At 40.3% G+C, this 27,077-nt stretch overlaps 1 protein-coding gene across 3 annotated transcripts in view; it reads left to right on the top strand.

The window, feature by feature from the left end:
• grm2b (glutamate receptor, metabotropic 2b) overlaps positions 1 to 27,077 on the top strand; it is a 54,704-nt gene that overhangs the window by 4,197 nt on the left and 23,430 nt on the right. For all 3 annotated transcript variants that reach the window (XM_052101313.1, XM_052101311.1, XM_052101314.1), the window contains one exon: positions 13,904 to 14,507. In XM_052101313.1, coding sequence (XP_051957273.1) covers positions 14,010 to 14,507 — 498 coding nt within the window. In that variant the 5' untranslated portion in view covers positions 13,904 to 14,009. The remainder of the gene's footprint in view (positions 1 to 13,903; positions 14,508 to 27,077) is intronic.

The following is a 27,077-nucleotide window of genomic DNA, read 5'->3' as shown; positions in this document are numbered from 1 at the left end:
TCTGGCTGATCTCCAAAAGTTATCAATGAAACCAAAGTGGGTCTTATAAAAAGGAAAAAGGACTGCTTTAATTGAATGTACATGGGAATAATATTTAAGAGTTTAATGTATATTTTGATGTTCTTGAAATCAACCAATTTTTATCAGATACTAATAACACACATTATGTCACAGATATGACAGATATGTCACACAACATGACAAGTATTGATTCACGTTAAACTTCTTAGCAGCCATGTTTAAAATTGATGGTGAGCCCAGACTGGTAAAACCCCAGCTGGTCTCTCAGTATACACATAAATGCTGCCAAAAAGAGAGGATCAAGGGAGCTAACCCTCCTGCAAGCTCGGCATCTGAATTCCAGCATTACATGGGTTTGTTACTCAGACCTTTATCTATGGATTTTAATGGCCAAAGTAGCCTGGGGTTCATGGGTCCAGATAAGACCGTGTGGTGCCCTGCGCAATCAGATTACGCTGAAAAACGCAATAAAATTAAGCTCATTTATCATAATTATCAGGCTTTAACCTGATGGAAAAGTTTATTCTCACACCAGATGTGAGCACTAGTTTTATTGCATGTTATAGAGAATAAAATGTAGATTCCCCATACGATTTATGTCTTAATGTGATCATTAATCATATAGAGCTGCTCTTTAAAATCTTCAAAAGTTGAGATAGGGGTCAAAAGTATTTTAGACAGTAATGAAGCAAATTAATGACTTTGCATAAGTGTTTAACCTCCTGAGACCCGAGCGTGAATACTGTGTGCATTTTCCATTTTCCTTTTTGATTTGTAACTAGTGGCACCTAATAAACAAGCAAAAAAAAATTATTATAATAATTCTTGAGCAATACATTTTCCCAAAAATGTATGTCCACATATGTGGACAGTGGGAGTAAGTTGTGAACCTTTAAATAATATCAAGCTATAGAAAGTCAGATTTTTTAAATTACATTTTTTATTATGTTTCCAGGAGTGTTAGTTATTCATGTTTTTGAGACGTAATCAGAAATTAGCATAATTCATTATTATTAAAAATTATGTCCAGCATCATCTAATCACTGCCAACCATGTTAAAAATGCAGTGTTAAAATTATAAATTATAAATTCTTATCTTAAGTACAAATTACCATTGTCCCATGTCTGCCAAACATTTTGAGTGGTCCAAACATCATCTGCAGCCTGAAACTAAACTTTTTAATAAGAAACTAGCTACATTGACTACATCGCAACTAGCTACATTGAGAGCTATAGGATGCTGTCTTGCTCCCTGTAACGGTTTCAATGAAATGAGGAAGCGGGAGAAGGTGATTCCAACTCAGGAATGTCACTTTTATTGATACACAAAATAAAACACGTTCATCCAAGTGCAATGGTGCACCTTCAATTCAACGGCAGCGGCCAACACACAAACAGCTTCTCAGCTCGGCTCTCTCTTTCTTACACTCTGAGGACTGGCCCTTTTATTTCCCCCATCTCTCACTGTGAACACAGAAACAAGAAATTACCAGCAATTCATCTCAGGTGAGAACCCTTACCGCTTACTCCATTTCCAGACGAACACTCGACCATGCCGGGGAACCATCCGGACTGCCAACTCCCCCCACCCTTCTGAAAAGGAAGTTTGGTGGACCACCTCAAACTTAAACAGCTGGAGTGCCAAGTACCAACGGGTGATCTGGGCATTGGCATCCTTCGTGCGTTGGAGCTACTGGAGTGGTGCATGGTCCGATCAGAGGGTGAATGCTTGTCCCAACAAATAGTAGCGGAGAATGAGGACCACCCACTTTTCAATCCAAGATGGCGGCGCGGTAGCACGCAGCGGCCACTCCGGATCCACAATGGTGCTATTTTTGTTAAAAAAGCCCGACTTTTGCAACACATGGACATCGGAGCAACCAGTGTTCGTGTCTACCATCGCCAGACACTACTCAAATATAAGACTCATGCAAAAACCAAGCTGCATGATGACCTGCAGGAGGCGCTACGCGTACTCGGCTTGCTGCGGAGACCAGGCCTCCAGCCCTCGGCGTCGCCTGATGCCGGTGGCCGAGGAGAGGGCGTCGTAGCGGTGTCGCGAAAGCGAAGCGCGAAAGAGGCGGGGGTCTATGCTAGGCTAAAAACAAACCCTAGCCGGCCGGCTCTCCCGTCTATCCTGCTCTCAAATGTTTGCTCCCTGGACAATAAACTGGACTATATCCGACTCCAGCAGGCTACGTGGCGTGAGTTTAGAGACTGCTGCGTCTTTGTTTTCACGGAGGCGTGGCTCAGCGACAGAGTTCCGGATGCCGCCATTCAGCTAGGCGGGCTCGCCTGCGTTTAGTGCCGACAGAAATACAGCTCTCTCGCGGTAAGACTTCGCGGTGGTGGCTTGTGTGTTTACATCAACACGGAATGGTGCAAGAACTCTATGCTAGTCTCTAGTTACTGTTCATCGCTGTTGGAGCTTGTGACTGTTAGATGCAGACCTTTTTATCTACCACGGGAATTCACCACTGTTTGCATAACCGGGTTTACATTCCCCCAGCTTAACGCTAAGGAAGCGCTCTGTGAACTGTATGGGGCTATGAGCGAACTGCAGAGCGCTCACCCCGACCGGACTGTTTATTGTCGCCGGAGATTTCAACCATGCAAATCTCAAGACAGTGCTCCCTAAATTCCATCAGTATGTGGACTTTGCAACGAGAGGCTGACGCAGCTTGATCTTGTTTACACAAACATCCCAGGCGTGCACGGTGGAGCCCGCCCCCACCTCGGCTACTCAGACCACATCTCTGTTATGTTAATTCCAGCATACAGACCGCTCGTCAGGCGCACAAAACCGCTTCAGAAGCAGGTGAAAACCTGGCCAGCAGGAGCCATCTCTGCTCTTCAGGACTGTTTTGAGTGTACTGACTGGCACATGTTCAGGAGGCTGCAACATATGGCGATTCTACCAACTTGGAGGAATACACAGCATCAGTGACCAGCTACATCAGCAAGTGCATTGATGATGTCACTTTCTCCAAGACCATCACCACACGCTCCAACCAGAAGCCGTGGATGACTGCGGAGGTGCGCACGCTGCTGAGGTCCGAGACTCCGCCTTCAGATCAGGCGATAAGGCAGCCCTAAGAACAGCTAGGGCCAAACTGTCACGGGCAATCAGAGAGGCAAAGCGCTGCACGCCCAGAGAATCCACAGTCACTTCCAGGACAGCGGTGACACGCGGCGCATGTGGCAGGGCATCCAGGCCATCACCAACTACAGGACAACATCAGTTGCCTGTGACAAAGATGCCTCCCTTCCAGATGCGCTGAACGACTTCTACGCTCGGTTTGAAGTGCAGAACGACGTGATGGCGAGGAAGTCCACCCCTCCTCCCAACGACCAGGTGCTCTGTCTTACCACGGCAGATGTGAGGAAAACTCTACGTAGAGTCAACCCACGGAAGGCTGCTGGACCAGACAACATTCCTGGCAGAGTGCTCAGAGGATGTGCAGACCAGCTAGCAGATGTTCTTACCGACATCTTCAACATCTCTCTGAGCAGCGCCGTTGTTCCAACGTGCTTCAAGCCCACCACCATCATCCCCATGCCAAAGAAGTCTTCAGTGTCCTGCCTCAACGACTACCGTCCCGTCGCACTTACACCCATCATCATGAAGTGCTTCGAGAGGCTCGTCATGAGGCAGATTAAGACCCAGCTGCCCCCTCACTAGACCCACTGCAGTTTGCGTATCTTTCAAACCGTTCAACAGACGATGCCATCACCACAACCCTCCATCTGGCCCTCACCCACCTAGACAATAAGGACTCATACGTTCGAATGCTGTTCATAGATTTCAGCTCAGCATTCAACACAATCATTCCCCAGCACCTGATTGGAAAGCTGAACCTGCTGGGCCTGGACACCTCCCTCTGCAACTGGATCCTGGACTTCCTGACTGGGAGACCTCAGTCAGTCCGGATCGGGAACAGCATCTCCACCACCACCACACTGAGCACTGGGGCCCCCAGGGCTGTGTGCTCAGTCCACTGCTGTTCACTCTGCTGACTCACGACTGTGCAGCAATGCACAGCTCGAATCACATCGTCAAGTTCAGCTGATGACACGCGACCGTGGTGGGTCTCATCAGCAAGAACGACGAGTCAGCATACAGAGAGGAGGTGCAGCGGCTGACGAACTGGTGTAGAGCCAACAACCTGTCCCTGAATGTCGACAAAACAAAAGAGATGGTTGTTGACTTTAGGAGAGCACAAGGTGAACACACTCCGCTGAACATCGACGGCTCCTCTGTGGAGATCGTCAAGAGCACCAAATTCCTTGGTGTTCACCTGGCGGAGAACCTCACCTGGTCCCTCAACACCAGCTCTATCACCAAGAAAGCCCAGCAGCATCTCTACTTTCTTCGAAGGCTGAGGAAAGCACATCTCCCAACCCCCATCCTCACTACATTCTATAGAGGGACTATTGAGAGCATCCTGAGCAGCTGCATCACTGCCTGGTTTGGGACTTGCACCGTTTAGGACCACAAAGCCCTGCAGAGGATAGTGAGGACAGCTGAGAAGATCATTGGGGTCTCTCTTCCCTCCATCAAAGACATTTACAAAAAACACTGTATCCATAAAGCAACCAGCATTGTGGACGACCCCACACACCCCTCACACAAACTCTTTACCCTCCTCCCGTCTGGCAAGAGGTACCGAAGCATTCGGGCCCTCACGGCCAGACTGTGTAACAGCTTCTTCCCCAAGCCATCAGACTTCTCAATACTCAGAGACTGGTTTGACACACACGTGTCCTGAGTTGCACTTTAATAACTGTCACTTTATAACTGTCTGCTACCTCAATAACTGCTATGTGCATAGAACATTATCTCATAGTATGTTATGTTTACATTTTAGAAACTGTCATCTTTTTGCACTACTGAGTACTGGTCGGTGCTGCACTGTCTATTGTCCTGTTCATTGTCAGTAATTTGTTGTACTGTCCTGTACTTTTTGCACATGTTTGCACGTGCACTTTATATAGGTATATATAGGTAGTTTATATAGGTATTATTTCGTTGTGTAGTCTCATGTGGTCCTATGTTGGTCCTTTGTTGTTTTTATGTAGCACCATGGTCCTGGAGGAACGTTGTCTCGTTTTGCTGTGTACTGTACTAACTGTATATGGTTGAAACGACAATAAAAACCACTTGACACTTGACTTGACACTTGATGGCCAAGCACTTCTTCTCTATGGTGCTGTACTTAGTCTCTCTCATAGAGAGCTTCTGACTAAAGTACAGCACCGGGCAGTTCTCCCCCTCCACCACCTTGGATAGTACAGTACCCAGCCCCCTGTCCAATGCATCTGTCTGCAAAACAAAAGGGGAAGAGAAGTCAGGGGAAAGCAGAAGCGTCCTGCCACAAAGTGCAGCTTTTACCTGCGTGAATGTTTGTTGGCATGGATTGTGTCTGGAGCTCCCCTTTTAGTGATATCAGTCAGCGGGCTGGTGATGTCTGAATAATTAGGCACAAACCTTCAATAATAGACAGCCAGCCACAGGAACTGTCTCACCTCCTTTTTGGTCTTGGGTCTCGGGCAGGTCGCAATCGTAGCGGTTCTACCTATGACCCAATTAGAACCACAGATATCGTACCTCCACCTGCCCAATTGTGCAAGTCTTCTGGTTTGCCATGAGCCCTGCTCGTCGCAGTGACCTCAGATGCCCCCAGATGCTGCATGTGCCACTGCAAATGGACCCTGTCCATAAGACACTGGAGAAGGACATTTTTCACAGGACATATGCAATAAGGGAATCTGGCAATAACCCTTTGTTAAATCCAGTGTCTAATAAAAACAAGCTGAGCCCAACCGATTGAGCAGTTTATCAATACGAGGCATTGGATACGCATAAAATTTAGACACTGTGTTAACTTTCCTATAATCCATACAGAACCGGACAGAACCATCACTCTTAGGTACCAGAACCACCGTGCTGGCACAATCACTGTGGGATTCTTCTATTACCTCCAAATCGAGCATGGCCTTTAATTCTTCCCATACTACCTGTTTCTTGTGCTCGGGTATGCAGTAGGGACAACTACGTACCACTACCCCGGAGCTTGTCTCGATGTGATGTTCTATGAGATTAGTGCAGCTGAGGAGAGGCGAGAACGTGGCAGCAAATTTTTTTGCAACGTGGTAACCTTCTTACGTTGCAATGGCGAGAGGTGGTCTCCACAAGAAACCAGGGTGAACTGATTGGCTTTTAGATTCACCTCTGGTCCGAGCTCCTCCCTCTCCGGAACTACCGTCGGCAAGGATATGGGGACCGCCTCTCTCCATGGTTTTAGGAGGTTGAGGTGGTAAATCTGATGTGCCCCACACCTGTCCGTATGCACTACCTCATAGTCGATTTCTCTAACCTGCCGTGTGACCTAAAAGGGCCCTTTCCACTTTTTGAGTAATTTTGAGCTTGATGTGGGCAGCAATACAAGTACTTTATCTCCCTGTGAAAACTCCCATATCCGAGCTCCCTTGTTAGATCCCCCTCAGATCAAGAACGTAATGAAATTAATTTTTGCTCTGTGAAGGTCCTTCCTCCAAATTTTCCTTCATGACGTCTAACACGCCACGATGCTTACGCCCATATAACAATTTAAATGCCGAAAACACCATGGAGGCTTGAGGGACCTCTCGCACTGCAAATGAGGTTCAAACCACTTATCCCAATCATAATATCATATTTTTTTTAACATCTGATTAAATCGTTCGACCAAGCCGTCAGTTTGTGGGTGGTACACGCTTGTCCGAATCTATTTAACCCCCAGTAATTCATACAGTTTTACATAGTGTATGTGACATAAATGCAGGGAGGTTTTTGTCTTGCAGATTTTTTTCGTAATCCACACTCAGGAGATCATTCTGAAGAGTGCCTCCGCAACACTATGTGCTGAGATGTTGCACAGAGGCACTGCTTCCGGATATTGCGTTGTGTAATCCACCAGGACTAACGCACAATGATGCCCACGGGTCCATTGCCCTGTTTTAAACCAAGCATTGGTGAATGGAGGTTTGATTACAACCTGAATCCATCAAGGCATTGTATGTACCCCCCTTTACACTCACCGGTATCTTGTACGTCCCTGCTCGATCTGGGGCAGTCTGTGGAGTGTAAGGGACCCAGATCAAGGCCCCCATCTCCATTACTGGGCACTGATCTCGGACCTGACCCACCTCCCCACCACTCCAGCAGAGCGGCCCGAGCTTCCTGCCCACACCTGTGCCAGTGGCTTCCCTCACCTGGGAAGAAGAGAGGGGAGAGACAGGGTTTGCTGGCACAGGAAACACCCAAGAACAGGGAGCCAGTTTCGGGGGAATGTTCCCCCGTTTCCAGGGGAACGGAATGCAGTAACGGCGCAGCTTCAATTCAATGGCAGTGGCCAACACACAAACAGCTTCTCAGCTGGGCTCTTTCTTTCTCACACTCTGAAGTTAGGCCCTTTTTTTTCTCACGTCTCTCACTGTGAACACAGAAACAAGCAATTACCAGCAATTCATCTCAGGTGAGAACCCTTACCGCTTAGTCTCTTTCCAGACAAACGCTCGACCATGCCCTCGCCTCCACACTATCTATTTAGTTAATGACTTAACCTCCACTGTGTTGTCTGTCTGCGCTGGTCTCAGAACAGTTTGAAATGCATCTTATTTTCATCCTAACTCCATATAAAGCCTCTGAATACAAAATGTTTCTGTTTTTGGATGAACCTATTGATTCTCAATGTGATAATGCACAGTGAATATAGGAATGCATTTACTAATGTTAATTTATAGAACTGTATTGTACAATAATACAATTTATATTCAAATGAAGTGAATGTGATACACACTGATGTGTGAATGTTGAAATTCAACTTTTGATTACCAGTAAATAATATCCCAAGATCCATGTATGTGGACATCATCTTTATTAGAGCTAACGTATGAAAAATAAATACATTTTTTAAAGCGGAATATCAAACAAAATTAGAGACACTACTATTTATATCCAAAAAGTTTTCAATGAAAAAAACGTAGAGGTTTGTTACCAGAGGCACTTTTGTTGGCACCTGTCACGTGACTCAGTGCGCAAGAAGTTTAACCCTTAAATGTCAGTCTAGAGTCTTGTGAACTGTATTAAGTCAGTTTAAATTAATTACAATTATGCAAAATACAACGTCCATGCATGTAGACGCAGGGGTCGCACAAGGTTAAACAACAAATAACCTTGGTATTCAATATGTTCCCCTGTGTCATTACTAAAAAAATACCTAAAGATGAAGCAAAATATTTCTTTATACTACAAAATAATTTGTTGAACTGGCTGAATATATTGAGTCTAGAAATGTTTTATTGCTTGTCAATTTGCTGGTGCTTTTTTTCAGTCCAATTTATAGCACAATGATTGCATGTGCTGTGCCTCTGGAGCAATCTTGGTTGAAGTGTCTTGTTCAAGAGCTCAGTAATAATGGCTCCTCTCTATAACTCTTCAGTTAATAATTTGTCAGAATGCAGTTTCTTTTTATTTGCAAACTGTGCATATATTCCTGCTGTTTTTATTGGGTGGACCAGCCATCAGTCTGGGTGGACTAGTGCCACACTGGCCTTGTATGGCCTTGCGCCTGATAGATCCATTATCTTGACATATCTTCTTTGTCCAGGTAGCAGAGGGCTCCCAATGGTTCCATCTGTTCCAGAGGAGAGGGAAAAGCTATGATTAGTTTTTAATGTCATTTAAATGTTTTTGTAATTTTGGTCAATGGCTCCAGATGCTGTTGGCAAAATTGAGCTCCAATTTGAGACACATTAGACCTTATAACACCTAGCCATATTAAAGGAATAGTTAACCCAAAAATGAAAATTCTCTCATAATTTACTCACTCTCATAGATGTGTATGACTTTCTTTCATCTACAGAACACAAACGAAGATTTCTTCAAAGAATAGCTCAGCTCTAGGTCCATACAATGCAAGTGAATGGTGAACAAAATTTTAAAGTTCCAAAAAAATAAAAATAACAATAATATAAAAGCAGTATTTTACCAGTGTTTTAATCTATGTCTTCTTAAGCGATCTAATCGATTTTGGGTGAGAATAAACTAAAACATAACTTGTTTTTCACAGTACATCTTGCAATTGCAGTCTCTAGGCACGATCATGATTTCAAGCTCAAATACACTTCCTAGCACTTGACACTTGCACGGAGCGCTAGATGGTGGTAGGAAGTGTAATCGAGCTTGAAATCATGATCGCCAAGGAGGCTACTGATGTCAAGGTTTATAGTAGAAATGTTGAACATTTTGTTCTATTCTACCCAAAACCGATTGGATCATTTCAGAAGGCATGGATTAAACCACTGGAGTCTTATGGATTACTTTTATGCAGCCTTTATGTGTTTTTTGGAGTTTTAAAGTTTTGGTCACCATTCACTTGTATGGACCTACAGAGATGAAATGTTATTTTAAAAATCTTTGTTTGTGTTCTGCAAAAGAAAGAAAGTCATGCACATCTGGGATGGCATGAGGGTGAGTAAATGATGAGAGATTTTTTTTTGCCTTTTTGTCAATCAAAGGCATGTATTCTGGAAAAGTGAATATATCACACATGTCTAGTAAAAATGTTTTGTCAGGTAACCTAAAAAATTTGCTTAATGTGGTAACATCTAAATGAACCGGTTTTATTTATGTAAAAAATGTATTCAACAAAACTAAATCAACTTGACTAAATTAGGTTGCACCAACAAAAGAATTGGCTTAAAGAGTTAGATCAAGTAGAAATGAGCAGAATTTACATTAAGACTGTAAAAAAGAAATCCATAATTTTAATGGTAAAAGAATGTAAAAATGCTTCAGTAAAAAAACTTCAGTTATTTAAAGGGTAGTTACCTTAACAAATACAGTTAAAAGTGATAATATATTTCAAATATATATATATATATGTAATTTTACAGTAAAATATTATAAAAAACATTTAGATGTAAAAAGTTTAATTTTATTGTATAATTAGTTGTAAAAATGAATATTATATTTAACAAGAGAATACATGTACGTTTTTAGGCAAACTTTAGTTTTTAACAAATGTCCCTGAGTGACCCATCACATTTAACTATATTTTATGGGAATCAGGGCTGGACTGGTAATCTTGCATACCGGGCATTTTCCCAGTGGGCCGACTCACTTTGGGGCCGATCAGGGGGCGGACTGGCCATTGGGAGAATCGAGCGGGCCGGAGGGTCAGCCGCGAAACGGGCCAAATGGGACGCGATAAACTAAAATGAGCCGCCGCGCTATGCAGAACTGACCACAAAACAGCGCCGCGATATACAGAAAAGGACAGCGATGTAATTACATAATTTCATTACATAAACGGTAGTGAACCATAAAATATACAGGCATCTAAATTACATCTCTTAAAGCCTGAAATATGGTCACCATGTTTTTTTATGGTACATTTCAGGCAACCACAGCTGCAGGTATTTTTCCATAAATGTTACAGATTTTTTTTTACAGTGAACAGTTCTGAGCACGGTGTGGAACGGTTTCAGTAGCATTTCCACTTGAGCATGGGTCGGCACGGCACCATTACAAACCGTTCTTAGCCCGGTTAGCTAACCGTGCTTAACTGTGCTCAACTGTGCTGGTGGAATGGCTTTAGTATGCGAGGCAAATCGCCAATGCCAATTTGCCAACACCAAGGTAACTCATTTGTTTTTAGGTAGCTGGCAAAATTTGCTAATGTGAGGTTAATAAAATTAAATAAAAAATAGCATATGTTTGGTGTATCTTCATTATTTTATTATGATGGTTTTACTATTTTTCTACACCCCTTTTTAATCAGGGAGGTAGATTACGCTAGCTAGCTCATTAAAACTCAAATAATATATCATTATATGAGTTTTATAATATTTTGTCAATAAATGTAATTTTAGGTAGTCTGGGCTCTTTTAAATTTCTGTGTGTTTGTGTCTGGTGACATGCACAACTCCTGAGCAAATGATGGTACTGTAAACCTCTCGCCTTTTCTCTTTGCTTTCCTTTTTGTGACATGGGACAGGTCTTTCCTGTGCTTAGCGAAGAAAAAAAATATAAGTAGAATATGCGATCATCCTCCATAGCACACTCGCACCAATGTACCTCTCCTGCCATTGGCAATTGACAAATTTGTTACATACATTCAAGCACCTTAGTGTAAAAGAAACCATAACTATGCCAACTGGCCCGGATCAGCACCAAAGGCACAGTTTCGCAACGAGAACTGTTCAGCCCGATGGTGAAAACAGGAAAACAGCTATAATAGATCTTTAAGATCATTAATGTGATCACATGTTCTCTTTATCTCAGTTTCAATGTCTATGATCTTGACTCTAAGGAATATTGTGGTCAGGATTTGAACAATGGAATTTTACAATGTTTCATCAACTCACGACTTTGTCGACTTGTTATAATCCTCTCATTTATTTTAACCACCATATGATAACAGATCTTACATTAATTGTAATGCATGCATGTATACATCTTTATCACACCACCTTACCACCCCAATCCACCGACTTTTTCTTGTTTCCATGGTAACAGAAGATAAGGAAGAGAGCCCTAATAAACGTGAAGATGTTGCCTCATTATGCCAGCAAGGGAGGGTACAGGAGGGGAAACATAAGGTACAGAAGTGCTTTATCTAAAATTAAATCGCATATGGCATTTTTGAAAACTTAGAAGTGCAGCTTCCCAGTGCTCAGAGGCATCTGTTTTGGTGTCTAAAGAGAAGATTACATTCTAAAATTCAAATGATCTCATTCATCAGAATATCTCAGGCAATAACATGGTACAATGTTAATATTTTTCATTTATACTATATATCATTAATGACCCTGTGTTTTCCAGTGCAATTTATACCTTAATATTGTCACTATATGGTACTAGAAGATGATAAACAGGCTGTTTACAGAAAAAAATATAATACAAACAGTAAAATTGATAAGCTTAGAGGGAAAAAATCACACCACTTCAAGGAAAGCATATAGTATTTTAGATTTTGTAATGAGAGGCGCAAGCATCACTATTACTATTGCTCCTAATTTGACTCCAAATCCAAATTTGGCATGAAACCAAATTTTGCAGTGCAGACACATATTAAACCTTAATTGTGTGGCTTTCACTTTTTAAGTGATAATAATAAATGTAGATTCAATGGGCAAGAAAATTCCATATAGTTACATTGAAGGATGGACCCGAGCCATATACACGCACTGAGCATTTTATTAGGAACACCTGTACACTGACTTATTCGTGAAATTATCTAATCAGCCAATGGTATGGCAGAAGTGCAGTGCATAAAATCATGCAGATACAGGTCAGGAGCTTCAGGCAATGTAGGTGCAAAAATTTAGGTATAGTAATGTGATTCTATGAGACCAGGTTGAGTTTTATACAGTCAAGCACCACTCACATATTTTCTTCAGATAATGTAAACATCTAGTTTTTTTTTAGTATTTTTGATGTTTGGAAATAATTATGAAAAAATAAGAGACAATGAAACTTGTGGACTGCACTTTCCCTGGTGTATACAGAAAAAGATCATTTCATATTTTGTTTCACAAAATAAATCATACACTGAGCACTTTATTAGGAACACTATAGTCCTAATAAAGTGCTCGACTTGGTCATCTGCTGTTGTGGCCCATTCGTCTCAAGGTTCGACATTTTGTGCATTCTGAGATACAGAGTGGTTATCTGAGTTACAGTAGCCTTTCAGTCAGCTTGAACCAGTCTGGCCATTCTCTGCGGACATCTATCATCAACAAGGCGTTTCTGTCCACAGAACTGCCGCTCACTGGATGTTTTTTTGTTTTTGGCTCTAGAGACTGTTGGGTGTGAAAATCCCAGGAGATCAGTTACAGAAATATTCAAACCACCCTGTCTAGCACCGAGAATCATGCCACGGTCGAAACGACTGACATCACATTTTTCCCCCATTCTGATAGTTGAAGTGAACATTAACTGTAGCTCCTGACACATATATGCATGATTTTACAAATGTAACTTGTGCCACACTATTGGCTGATTAGATAATTGCATGAATAAGTAGGTGTACAGGTGTAACTAATAATGTGCTCAGAGAATGTAAGTCCCAGGAGAGACAGGAAATTCAAGATATATCGGAAGAGTTGGGCCCTCACAGAACCTGTTACATCCAGTCATTTCTAAAGATATAATTAATAAAACAAATTAAAAAAACTGCTACGAGAAAAGTAAAAGAGAAGTGGGCCCACCAGTGTATAAATGCTCTTAAAGCACATACTGTATATCATCTAAAGAATGTAAGGATGGGTAATGAATGAAAGCTTATATAATAATGTTCACATAAATATCACACCAACTGTGTTCTTGACAAGAGGAGGAGATAGTCTGGAATTACTCAACTGAGATGAAAGCTTTTCCAGCCTGTGCGTTATATAGTTGAGAAAGTCTCCTCTATCAGCTACATTTATTTGTCGTTTCACCTTCCTTTTTCTATTCCCTTAGGTTGTAATTTTTCATAAGCCAAAAGATGATATCCATCACCTTTGACACCTCGAGAATATTATATATTCAGTCACAGAGAGTTATTGATGTATCGGAATTAATGAAGCTAGAAAACATGGCCTCACCTCTCAGATGTAGAGTTCAGTCAGGCTGAATTGCTATACTGTATCTAGACCTGCCCACCTCCTCAATGCAACCGCAAGGCCTTATGCAAGTTAAATTTATGTAATATGTGACTCGGTGCTTTGTATGTCCAGTCCAGGCTATTATCTGATGTATTAATCATTGAAAACAATGTTTTATTTCTATTTTGTTTTGTGCTGAGCTCTAAAATCAATTTAAGAGTCAGGGGTATTCACATCTATTTTTCAGGTGCAGAGAAGATACCGAGATGTGTCCCCAACCAACAGCAAATATTTCTACCAAGTAAACCACACAGGGTAGCTACAAGGGCTCTTCAACTCTCATAAACCCTGACATGGCTGGAGTTCTGGCAGGGCCTCTCGCCCTGGCCTCTACGTCAGTTTGGTTCCTGATTCTGTTAATCCCCCTGGCCCAAACAAGCCCTAGGTACCCCCCAACTCTGGCCGGCTCAAAGCGGGAGATCATCATAGATGGAGACCTGGTGATTGGAGGGCTATTTCCAGTGCACGAGAAGGGTGATGGGATGGAGGACTGTGGAAAGATAAACGAAGAACGTGGGATCCAGAGGCTGGAGGCCATGTTGCTGGCACTGGACGAGATTAACCAGGACAACCGCATTCTGCCTGGCTTGAAGCTGGGAGCCCACATACTGGACACTTGCTCTAAAGACACATATGCGCTTGAGCAGTCGCTGGAATTTGTGAGAGCTTCTCTCACTAAAGTACATCAGCCGGGGTTCATCTGTCCAGATGGGTCAAATCCTGTGCCGGACGAGTTGCCTCTGGCCATTTCTGGGGTGATTGGAGGATCATACAGTGATGTGTCCATACAGGTGAGATAGATTTCCATCCATCCATCCATCCATCCATCCATCTATCTATCTATCTATCTAAAGCATGTTTCTAAAAACATCTCAAATTGGAATACACTTTGGAAAATCCAAGCCTTAAGGTGGTAGCTGATTTAACATGGTTTTAGTTGGTCCAAACTGGTGTAGATAGCTGGACTACTAGATGTTTTTGAGCAGGTAGATAATTTTGGCCATGCTGGTTAAAGCTGTCCATTCTCAGTCAGCAACAAACCATCTAAAAGGTTTCAAAAACCATTGTGACCACCTCAATCAAGCAGGGACTAGAATACTTACATGGTACATACCTGCTGAATCGTTAGTCATACATGGTAAAACATAAAGGGATCATGACATGTTTTCCTTGAGGTTCACTTATAATGTTAGTAAACTAGTCATAATATAGTATTAAATTACCTTTTCCCACCCTGTCTCTGGCCCTCTGTCTGAAACACTCAGTTTTTTGTGCTGTCCCCTTTAAGACTTCAATATAGGCACCCACTGTGCTATGATTGGCAAACACCCCCCAACAACACTCGTGGAACTGTTGTTTCTAAGAATAAAAGAATAAAAACATGCAAGTGATTTGCAAAATCACCTGAAAGCACTCAGTCCAGACAATCACTAATAGCTATATGTCCCAATTTATGTGAAGCGCCATCAAACTACTACAATAATACTGACTGAAATAACAATCAAAAACAGAACAAAGTCAGCATACTGTTACACCCGAATACTTAGATCATTAGGCGTACAAGATATAGTTTTACAATAATGCTATTTAAATCTGAGAACAGTGAAAATAGTCCAGATTTACACAAGCTGCGAATTTGAAAGATTAATAAATCTGTTTCCAGCTGTAATGGACAATCGACCAGGGTGTTGCACCCCTGATCATTTCATGGTTAGTCGGGAGAGGAGACTGTTTCACTGCTTAAATATGGGATAATGCACAGCCCGACGCTTTCATTTCAGCCAAATTACAGGACATCCTGTCTAATATAAGGCAGCTTCTAGCTTGTACTAATGTAGCATTAGCTATAAAACCCAATTTCAGAACTAGTGCGATGGTTGCCAAAGGCTGTTTTGAACATTTTGTCACCATTCTTAAAAGAGTCGGACCATAAAGAATAATATTTTTCAATCCTTTGAGATAAAAAGTGTTCTAAACATTGTAAAAAATAAATAAAAAATCTGGACTTTTCCCTCCAAAAATAGCATTTATAAAAACTATACTGAATAAAAATCTTGTTCCGAACTTGTTCAGTTTATGGATGTCAGACAGATGACAACAGTAACACATTGACTACCCACATTCACTTGAAGAACTAATGATAAGAGTAAGGTTTGAGAACGTTCACCAAATCTTGTGGTTTTCCTGGCTGTGTGTAGCACCTGCTGCACTGCATGTCCTTCAAAATATCATGAATAAATGTCAATCAACAATATCAGAAAATTACAAAACCGTGGAGCTGGGAATTCACCAAATATATTAAATAGTAGCCCAGGGTATGAAATAAGCACTATGCGGGTATAAAATATCAAACACATGGTGGGTAATTTTGCTTATCTTCCCGGCACTGTGGCCGGCTGACTGTAGGGCATCTAAGAATGACACATGACAAGAAATGCCGTTAGACACAAAGACACGCTTGGAGAAACACACTTTATTATATTTTTCAGAACAGACAGGGACACTGAGGATGATATAAATCGAAAACGTTTTGTTTCTGCTCTGGGAACTTTTTGCACTTTTTGGCCTCTTAATAAATCTCCTGAAAGATTTTTTTCTATGGACATTCATGTGTGAGCCTTCTCTTTCCTTGGAAGAACAGACAAAAGCAATCAATTTGAAGTTAGAAATATCTTCAGATTATGTTTTTTGTGTTTCAATAAATAAATAATTTTTTTAAAGCACAACCAATAATCAATCAGTAATCAATATCACGATCCCTCGGCTGGGAGGTTGATAATGTAATCAGATATCGTGATATTTTTAAAAAAATACAAATATTGTGAAAGTATTTCTTGCATATCGCCCAGCCCTAGTGTGAACACATCAAACTATTGCTACTCATTTCACATGCGAAGAGGGTGTTTTGTAAAGGTACAGCCGCAAAAAAAACCGTCTAATTGTGAAGGCTGCGATGTACTCACAGAAAAATGCACCTTTGAAATGTGTAATCAATGATTACATGCCTCACTTTATGAGTATAATTCAAATGTGATTGGTAAAAGATGCTGTTTTAACCAAAGATGCTGTTAGTAAAATACATTATATTCAGTAGATAATGTGTAGTTTGTCATGTTTACATTCTGCATTCATGGCGCTAATGTGCTAACATGCTAAACATGGCCGTAATACTGTATGCTCCAGTAACCCTCTGTAATTGTATTTCATGTTGACACTGAAACTACTGCAAAGATAGGTGTATAACAGGGTGTCAGACAGGCATAAATGAGTAGAATCCAGACAAAACATGATGATTATAGGCCTATCTCACTTTGGGCAGACATGTGAATAGCTTTTGCCTGCAAAACTCATGAATTAAGCAAAATATGAACATTACATTCATTTGAATGAATGTTACATTTGAATATCAAAAACCAGAGTGAATGGGCACTTAAAGGGATAGTTCACCCAAAAATAAAATTCTCTCATTAATTACGTACCCTCATGCCATCCCAGGTGTATGATTTTATTTCTTCTGCTGAACACAAACAAAGATTTTTAAAAGAATATCTCAGCTCTGTAGGTCCTTACAATACAAGTGAATGGAGACCAAAACTTTGAAGCTCCAAAAAGCACATAAAGCAGCATAAAAGTTATCCATAAGACTCCAGTGGTTTAACCCATGTATTCTGAAGTGATCAAATAAGTTTCAGTTCAGAACATACCAAAATGTAACCAATTTTTTACTGTACATCTTGTCATTGAAGTCTCTAGGCACAATCATGATTAGACTTCCTAGTGCAATAAGCATGAGCAGAGCTCCACATGGCGCTAAAAAGGGTAATTGAGCTGAAAATCATGATCGCCAAGGAGACTGCAGATGTCAAGATTTATGGTGAAATTTATTTTGCATTTTGGTCTGTTCTCACCCAAAACCGATTAGATCACTTAAGAAGACATTGGTTGCACTGGCGAGCTGTCTTATGAACTCAAAAACACATTTGTCTTGGCCAGATTTTGTTCTAGATGACATTGCACTCATTAGTTCTTCGATTTTGCTAGAATTATATCAGGGCCTTAAGGGTCAGAGACAGGCTGGGAAATAGTCATGGAAAAACGAAACAATGGCTAAAAATGTAATTATTCTGACACAAAAACACTTTAGTAGATTTCTACTAACATTAGTGGACCACAAGTGCAAACAAACATAAATGCAAAAATAAACTTTGTTTTCAATACCTTTCTGCCATTGGTCAAACAAAGTGAAAGTAACATTGTAGGGTGTTCCAAGTGGGTCCCGTAAAACAAACAGAGCAATTTACAGTTGTTGGTAAAATTAACCTAGGAATGGCTTACTTAGAGTATTTTAACACAGAAAAAGTTATATACTTCAGCTTTAATTAATAATAAAAATGTATGATATGATGTTTGATATGAAATTTGTGTGCAGTAGCTAAAACAGGAAAAAAAAATTTTTTGCTAGTCAACAAATATACAACAAAGTGTTTTAATTATCCTTTATAACATATTAAGACACCGATACACTAATATACACAATATAGCACACAAACATTTGAGTCTTTCACTTATGTGAGAAGGACATGACAGCCAGTTGATGGTTTCAGAGCAGCATTGCATCGACCCCTACAACTGATCTGACCAACAGGGCCCTGACAAGGCCTGGCAGAGACCATGCCACCTGTCCGTCACTGGGGAAGGAGAGCCTAGAGGGGCCTTCGGGCACCCCGCTCAGCCTAGATGCAGTTGGCAGAAGACCCAAACAAGCATGACACGACTGAACATTAATGTAAATGAGATAACACACATGGCAGCATGTCCTCGCTGTTTTTCTCACACCTGTTTTAAACCCATTGCCATCTGGATTGTGAGACGGAATCTGGCCTGACATATTACCATTCGTTGGTTGATGGTATAAAGCTTAATGTGTGGGTAATGGCTACAGGAGGCAGATCCATATCCAGTTCTAGAGTGGGTGGCAGTGATGAGATTGGCAGACTATCCCGCTTATTTTGTGAGTGACGGGTCTCCAGAGAGGGAATAAACACGGATGGCTTCACAAGTCTCTTTTTCATATAACGCACCTCATCCTTGATAGCTTCATTATCTCATCCTTAAATTCATATAAATAATGCACAACATTAAGAGCAAACATATTGAAAAGTGTGGCCCATTTTATGTTACACTATTTCAATATTAAACGATCATTCTTTTACTGTCACCATTGCCTGGCAAGCATTCATGCTTGGGAGAGAGAGAGAAAATCAGCACTTTCACAGCTCAGGAGACTTAATGCAGTCCTCAGTTATGTTATATTTAAGTATCATGCCTCAGATGTTTCTCCAAACATTCCATAGGATAAAGAAAAATGGACACAAATGAGGCAATTGTTGACATACAGTAAGAGTAATGAATTAATTTGCACCATATAGCCGAGATAATTTGGTTTTGGAAGAATTTGATGTGAAATGTTTAGAGGGGTCATGTCATGCATTTTTTCTCCTAATTTTATTATTTTCCTTGAGGTCCATTAATAATGTTAGTAAATTTTTATTTTGCACCAAATACAGTGAAAAATGTGGTTATATATTATCCTTAAAAACCCTGTCTCTGGCCCTCTGACTTCGGGGGCACCAGAATTCACACTAATTTTTTATTGGGTCTTTAACATGCATGGAATTTCTGCAACTTCATAACCATGCACTACAAAATCTCTGAAAACCTGCTTCAATAATCACCAAAATTATATACCACTAGATATGTGTCGACCAAAGAATCAGTTATGCAAAAACCCATATCCATCCATCCATTCAGACAAGACACCGTCAAGCCAACATTTGTATACAAACAAATTATTTTGTATAATAACTTTGATAAATGGGTTGAGTGTTTGAGCCAGAGGATTATATTTAGTGACCCATAAAACTGATTAGTTTTAGTCACAAATGTTTCCACTGAGACATGACACAGTACATGGCCAATGTCAGCAGGTGGCGCACTGAGCACAGAGTCTTTAAATATTTACTTAGCCATGAAATTCATATTTATGATCCATCACACCTACTCGACTTGCCCCACGAGCCAAACTCGCGTGCCCACCCTGCACGCTTTATTTTAACAGCAACACGTGGCATGTGAGCGAGGAGCACGCGGATGATGCTGCAACAACTCCCACAGCAGAAACATCCTTGTAAAAAGTTTGAGAAAACTGGGCGGTGTGGGAATTTGGTCACATGGACTTCACAGACTAAAAACATACCTGCTTGAAGTGCAAAGGGAATAGTTCACGCCAAAAAATTATATTGTCATAATTACTCACCCTCATGTTGTTTTAACCCCTATGACTCTTTGTCTACTGTGAAAAACAAAAGGAGATTTTAATGAGAATCAGAGTCTCAGTCACCATTCACTTTGATTGTATGGAAATAAAGATGCAATGAAAATGAATGGCGATTGTGTTCCACAAAAGAAAGTCATCTGGGTTTGGAACACATGAAGGTAAGTAAATGATGACAGAATTTTCCTTTTTGGGTAACACTTTTCTGTAAGCAAATGTTTCCATTGCTCACTATTTAATCTTTTTGCTTGTCTACAAGGAACATTTACGATATTAAATAGATCTCATGTGTGATATTTCTTTTCTGTGGGTGTTTTTTAAGCGGTGCACTCACCATCTGAACTGAATGTTTTCCTGTCAGATTATTCTGCTAATTAAAGAGGCAGAGCAGTTTTTGCGATGTGTGTGTGTATGTGTGACATTTGGAGAGTTTGGCACATATTGAGGTATGCCTTTGATTATGCCAACCAATCAATACACACCATGCTCCTCTCCTCTCTGTTGCATTTTCTCACCCCCACAAGGTGACAGAATATATTATCATGTTTCTGCAGCACAAAACGGGTGTGTGTGACCACAGAATTTGAAATAATAATGACATGCATAAATATGTGTACATATGGTATCCTTAGATGCTGTGTGGAGTATTGTCAGACCATTTTACCCTTTTTAAGGTGAAGTTGTTTGCCAACAGTTATCGGAAGAATCTTATCGGGGTGTTAGTTAAAAGGATATTTCAGCCAAAAATGAAAATTCTGTCATTATTTGACAAAGAGTGAACTTTTATTTTTGGGTGAACTGTCCCTTTAAGTGTATCTGTATTTGGGTGGTTTACGATTACGATAAATTTTTAGGTTACTAACTGGTAGTGACAAGGGTATTATGCTATAAATGGGGTTCATGAGGACATTTCTATTGTCCCCATAATTCAAATCTATTAAAAAACATACTAAACGGTGTTTCTTTTGAAACTGTAAAAATGCAGATAGTTTTTTGTGAGGGATAAGTTTAGGGTTGGGTAGGGTTAGGGGATAGAATCTTTAGTTTTTACAGTATAAAAATCATTATGTCTATGGATAGACCTCATAAGGATAGCCGCACCAACATGTGTACGTGTTTGTGTGTGTATGTGTGTGCGTGCGTATGCGTCTGTGTGTGTGTGTGTGTGTGTGTGTGTGCGCGCGTCTGTGTCTGTGTGCCTGTGTGTGTATGCGTGCGTGCATGTGAGTGTGGGACAAAACCTCCCTTTGGGGACATCCAGGAATGTCCTCATTTGAAAGAATGTATTTTCTATAATAGTTGTTTTTATAATAAAAAATGCTATATGTTTTCTTTTATATGGACAGGGTTAGGGGATAGAATCTATAGTTTTTACAGAATAAAATGCTTGTCTATGGATAGACCTCATAAGGATAGCCGAACAAACATGTGTACGTGTGTGTGTGTGTGTGTGTGTGTGTGTGTGTGTGAGCGTGTATTTATCACTTTGTGGGGACCAAATGTCCCCATAAGGATAGTAAAACCTGAAATTTTTGACCTTGTGGGGACATTTTGTCGGTCCCCATGAGGAAAACAGCTTATAAATCATACTAAATTATGTTTTTTGAAAATGTAAAAATGCAGAAAGTTTTCTGTGAGGGTTAGGTTTAGGGGTAGGGTTAGGTTTAGGGGATAGAATATAAAGTTTGTACAGTATAAAAACCATTATGTCTATGGAAAGTCCCCATAAAACATGGAAACACAACGTGTGTGTGTGTGTGTGTGTGTGTGTGTGTGTGTGTGTGTGTGTGTGTGTGTGTGTGTGTGTGTGTGTGTGTGTGTGTGTGTCGAGGACACTCATATGGAGAGCTCTGCTGTGGTCTGAGACACAGAAAATGTTAATAGGTTGTAACTGCATGTGGTGTTTTTGGGATGACAAAACAACAGCTTCAGTGGAGAAAAACAGACAAAGGAAGGCGTATTTAGTGCCAATTAAATGACACATACTTTTCATTCCTACATAATAAAAGATCATCAGAATTATATTATTATAATCTATCTCTCTGTCTGTCTGTCTGACTGACTGTCTTTCTATCTATGACATCTGAATGTCTGTTTTTATTTTGTTTGTCACTTTGTTTGTCATATTTAGTGATTTTCAAGACTCCAGCCCTTACCGTAGAGTAATGACACCACTTAGCTCGGTCGCACTTGCAAAAAGTGTCCTGGGAAAAAAGCAGATGGTGTTTTTATATTAGTAGGAGGGTGGGAAAAGCTTGAAAACAGGTTGGGCAGCCAAAGAGCATCACTTGACCCTGTTTATTTGGGTTTCATCTCACATTCAGGACAGGGTCAAACATCCTTCATTCTTTCAGAGCTCTCTAACTGCTAGAACAAAAACTGTTTTGTGTTTGACCAGCCTTTCACTGTTGTAAATAAGAGAAGATTTGCTAAAGATTGGATTATCCTTTGTTAGAACCAAGAATGACATGACAAGAAATAAATTATGGACTAGATTTGATTCTGAAGAAAATTTGAGTAGTGCTATCTTGTGCAAAACTCACTGCTATAATGCAAGGGTGGTTTGGGTGGTTGCTATGTGGTTGTTAAAGTGTTCAGAGTCTTGCTAGTGTGTTTTATCATCTGCTGGGTAAGCCTAATGGATATGAAAAGTAATAGCAAACCTCTCCTCAACAAGTCACACAATTTGAGTTTTTAATCATGTCCACAGCACAAACCTAAGACAAGTTAGACACTGAAGTTTAATCCTTGTGCGCTGTTCGTCTTAGAAACACAATTGTACTATTCGGGGCAAATTTGACCCAAAAACTATAAAGATGTTTTTGGTTTTTTTTTATGAAAGAAAAAACAACAACTTAAATAAAGTAAAAAAGGAAAAAAAGTTATGCATTTCTTTTGTGATTTTAAGATGTTTTTATCTTTTCTTTTTTTTTTTCCTAAAAATTACTCAATTATCCCATTATCTTCACTTCTATAATATCCTTCATTTCAGTAAATTGAAAGATTGTCAAAACATCAAAATATGTGATGCATTGCATGTATCTCTGGCGACATCTGCTGGAATAAAAATAACAATTACATGAAATGACAACTATGGCCAATAGATGGCTTCAGTGCTGCATTCATTGGCTGAGCTACACTCACCTAAAGGATTATTAGGAACACCTGTTCAATTTCTCATTAATGCAATTATCTAATCAACCAATCACATGGCAGTTGCTTCAATGCATTTAGAGGTGTGGTTCTGGTCAAGACAATCTCCTGAACTCCAAACTGAATGTCAGAATGGGAAAGAAAGGTGATTTAAGCAATTTTGAGCGTGGCATGGTTGTTGGTGCCAGACGGGCCGGTCTGAGTATTTCACAATCTGCTCAGTTACTGGGATTTTCACGCACAACCATTTCTAGGGTTTACAAAGAATGGTGTGAAAAGGGAAAAACATCCGGTATCGCGGCAGTCCTGTGGGCTGAAAATGCCTTGTTGATGCTAGAGGTCAGAGGAGAATGGGCCGACTGATTCAAGCTGATAGAAGAGCAACTTTGCCTGAAATAACCACTCGTTACAACCGAGGTATGCAGCAAAGCATTTGTGAAGCCATAACACCGAACAACCTTGAGGCGGATGGGCTACAACAGCAGAAGACCCCACCGGTACCACTCATCTCCACTACAAATAGGAAAAAGAGGCTACAATTTGCAAGAGCTCACCAAAATTGGACAGTTGAAGACTGGAAAAATGTTGCCTGGTCTGATGAGTCTCGATTTCTGTTGAGACATTCAGATGGTAGAGTCAGAATTTGACGTAAACAGAATGAGAACATGGATCCATCATGCCTTGTTACCACTGTGCAGGCTGGTGGTGGTGGTGTAATGGTGTGGGGATGTTTTCTTGGCACACTTTAGGCCCCTTAGTGCCAATTGGGCATCGTTTAAATGCCACGGCCTACCTGAGCATTGTTTCTGACCATGTCCATCCCTTTATGGCCACCATGTACCCATCCTCTGATGGCCACTTCCAGCAGGATAATGCACCATGTCACAAAGCTCGAATCATATCAAATTGGTTTCTTGAACATGACAATGAGTTCACTGTACTAAAATGGCCCCCACAGTCACCAGATCTCAACCCAATAGAGCATCTTTGGGATGTGGTGGAACGGGAGCTTCGTGCCCTGGATGTGCATCCCACAAATCTCCATCAACTGCAAGATGCTATCCTATCAATATGGGCCAACATTTCTAAAGAATGCTTTCAGCACCTTGTTGAATCAATGCCACGTAGAATTAAGGCAGTTCTGAAGGCGAAAGGGGGTCAATTACAGTATTAGTATGGTGTTCCTAATGATCCTTTAGGTGAGTGTATATTAGCCAATGTTGCAACAAACGTAATTTCAAGATATTATCACAAGTTATGCATTGGAAATAAAAAAAAAATATTTGTCAAACTGAGGCATGTTTTTAAAACACTTGTTTTGAAGTGTCATATTTTGCAATGATGCTCTAATGTGCTGTCAAACCTGACCATGCTGCCATAGTCAAATCTGACTGTTACAAAGAAAATACAGAATAATTAGTTATTTATTTCAAACAACAAACATAAATATTCTAGCATAAACTTTGTCACACTGTAGCCAGAATTAGACTTGGGTCAGATGATGTCGATCTTCAAACCTAGTAATGTGCACATGTTTGTTTGATGGTTAGGTTTAGGGGCAGAGTTCGGAAATAGAAAATATAATTAGCCAGATATGAAATCAGTGGAAGTCTATGAGAAGTCCTCATTAATATAGTCCAACAAGCCTGTGTGTGTGTGTTTAGATAGCCGGTGGAGGAAGTCTCACTAAGTCTCGTACAACTCAGTCAATGGAAACCATTTTTATTAAATGAACAAAAATTACCCAAACAGTGCATAAGGTTCTCAGGGGTTTGTTCAGCTTTATCTCGGCCAAAAAGATTTGCTGAAAAACCTCTCTGTCTGTTTTGCTCTTAAAATGAAAAATCCATCGACGTCTACATTTCCATGTTACAATGCCTGAGTGCTACCCTTTAGGGCAGCAATACTCACATTATAGTCAATCTCAGGTTGTCCCTGTCAAATGCTTCAGTGGCGTTCTGACAGGTTTGGCTTCCTGCTGGCTTTTTCATCTGAAAAACAAAAAACTAATGTGTTGATGGAATATCAACATATGCTGAAGAGCTCTAAAAGTGAAAGCCAGTAGCCAGTGACACCTTTGAGGTGTTGACAACTGCATCATTTTTTCTCGACAGCACACACTTATTAACAATACAGATAATTTAAATCCTTATTTCTGCTTTAGACCAATTACTCAAATTTTCTAATGGATCGATGGGGTTTGATCTTGTGTGAATTTAAATGTTAGGGTAAGAAAAAACACAGTATAAAGATAGAAATGCTCTAAAATACCACCAATTCATGTAAAAATTAAACGTTTTCCAAAGTCTAAGTGGGAGTTTCACTAATTGAAAGAACTAATCCATCGCAAAGGTTCCACCTTAGTTCCACCAGTGTTTTTGCTGGTTTATGCTTTATTAACGTAAAATGTGTTAATCGCAATTTAGAAAAATTAACGCATTAAAGGTTTTATATTAATCGCAAGCATTAATGCGTTAATTTTGACAGTTAATTGGTAATAAACCAATTAATAACAATTCTTCAATTATATTTTTGACTAGACTAAACACAATTTATTTAGATATTTCCACATGAAACACATATTTGGCTACATTAAGTTTTTCTATTACACTGTAACAATGAATGATTATTTTAGTTCCACTATTCACAGATTTTCTCACTTTTGTTTCCAGTTTGGCCCCAACAATGTAGAATTAAGCAGAGGTGCGGATGCCGTACCAGTGTTGTGCCTGTGATGAGAATTTCACTTGTCTAAATAAATCAGATTTACTCTGTTTTTTAGTCTGCTCTCCCTCAGGCATGAATGCACTGGGCTCTGTAAACGTGCCTGTCAGAAACTGACATGTGACTACACTGCCCTTTAGCTCTAACAAGGGCATAGATTTGGCTTGAACTTTGAGGGGATTGCAATGTGAAGCATTGACATGTTTCCATTGGTAATGGTATAAATATTGGTTGGGTGTTGAAACTTGCTTGTTTTTATTATTGTGCAGATTACCACTCCCCCCATCCAACCTGGAATCTATGCCCCTGAGCTATAATGTCCATCAACTCAGAGCTGAGACCAACCACTATAGCCAAATATTTTTGTTAAGCCATTGAGTGATTCTTTTTTAATCATGCTACCCAAAATATTGGCCTTAAACATAGGTTGTGACCTCTGTTTTTCCTACGCAATGGGCGAAAATTTTTAACAAATGTACCATATGTTATAAAATAAAAAATTGGATATATTTGGTATCTCAATCTTGGTTGTTTCTTCTAAGCAACAATGAGATTTAATGAAGAGCAAATAGAGATGTTCGCTTAAGTCTCCTACTTCTTAGAATTCTAACATTTGTCTCAGCTGGAGTTTCAGGAAAGATATCGACAGTCACAAAAAGTGCTCAGATTTGCCTACATACCAAAGTCTGCAATTTGAACATTTGCACCATTACCAATGGTGGTGGTGTAGTGAGGAACTTCCATTGTAAGTTCCTCACTGTAACCTCGATTTTTAAAAATTTTTTAAAAGGAGGAACGAGTTGAAATACATTTTTGTGGTAATCAACATTATGCCAATGTGGCAGGGCAGAGGGCGGGGCCGGGTCGTGATACTACACACCTGGTCCCGACCTCCGCCCTGCCACAGCCACATATGCTGTCGATTTAGCTTAACTTGTATTGAAGCCGGAACATTCCTTTAAGGCTTATTTAAGCATCTAAAACACCTACACGTGCTGCTGTGAATTCAGATGTATTGTCATTATTCACAAATTCCTGGTGACTTTACTATCACCATAATTTGCAGTGTAATGAGCATCTCAGGCTTTCATCACCAAAACTCAGCCAGTCATTACAAGAAAAAAAAAATGGAAATAGTAAATATCTTTCT

This window comes from Xyrauchen texanus, chromosome 32 (genome assembly GCF_025860055.1).
Source record: "Xyrauchen texanus isolate HMW12.3.18 chromosome 32, RBS_HiC_50CHRs, whole genome shotgun sequence".
In the NCBI taxonomy this organism is placed as follows: Eukaryota; Metazoa; Chordata; class Actinopteri; order Cypriniformes; family Catostomidae; genus Xyrauchen; species Xyrauchen texanus.
This window is presented reverse-complemented; position numbering and strand designations above follow the sequence as displayed.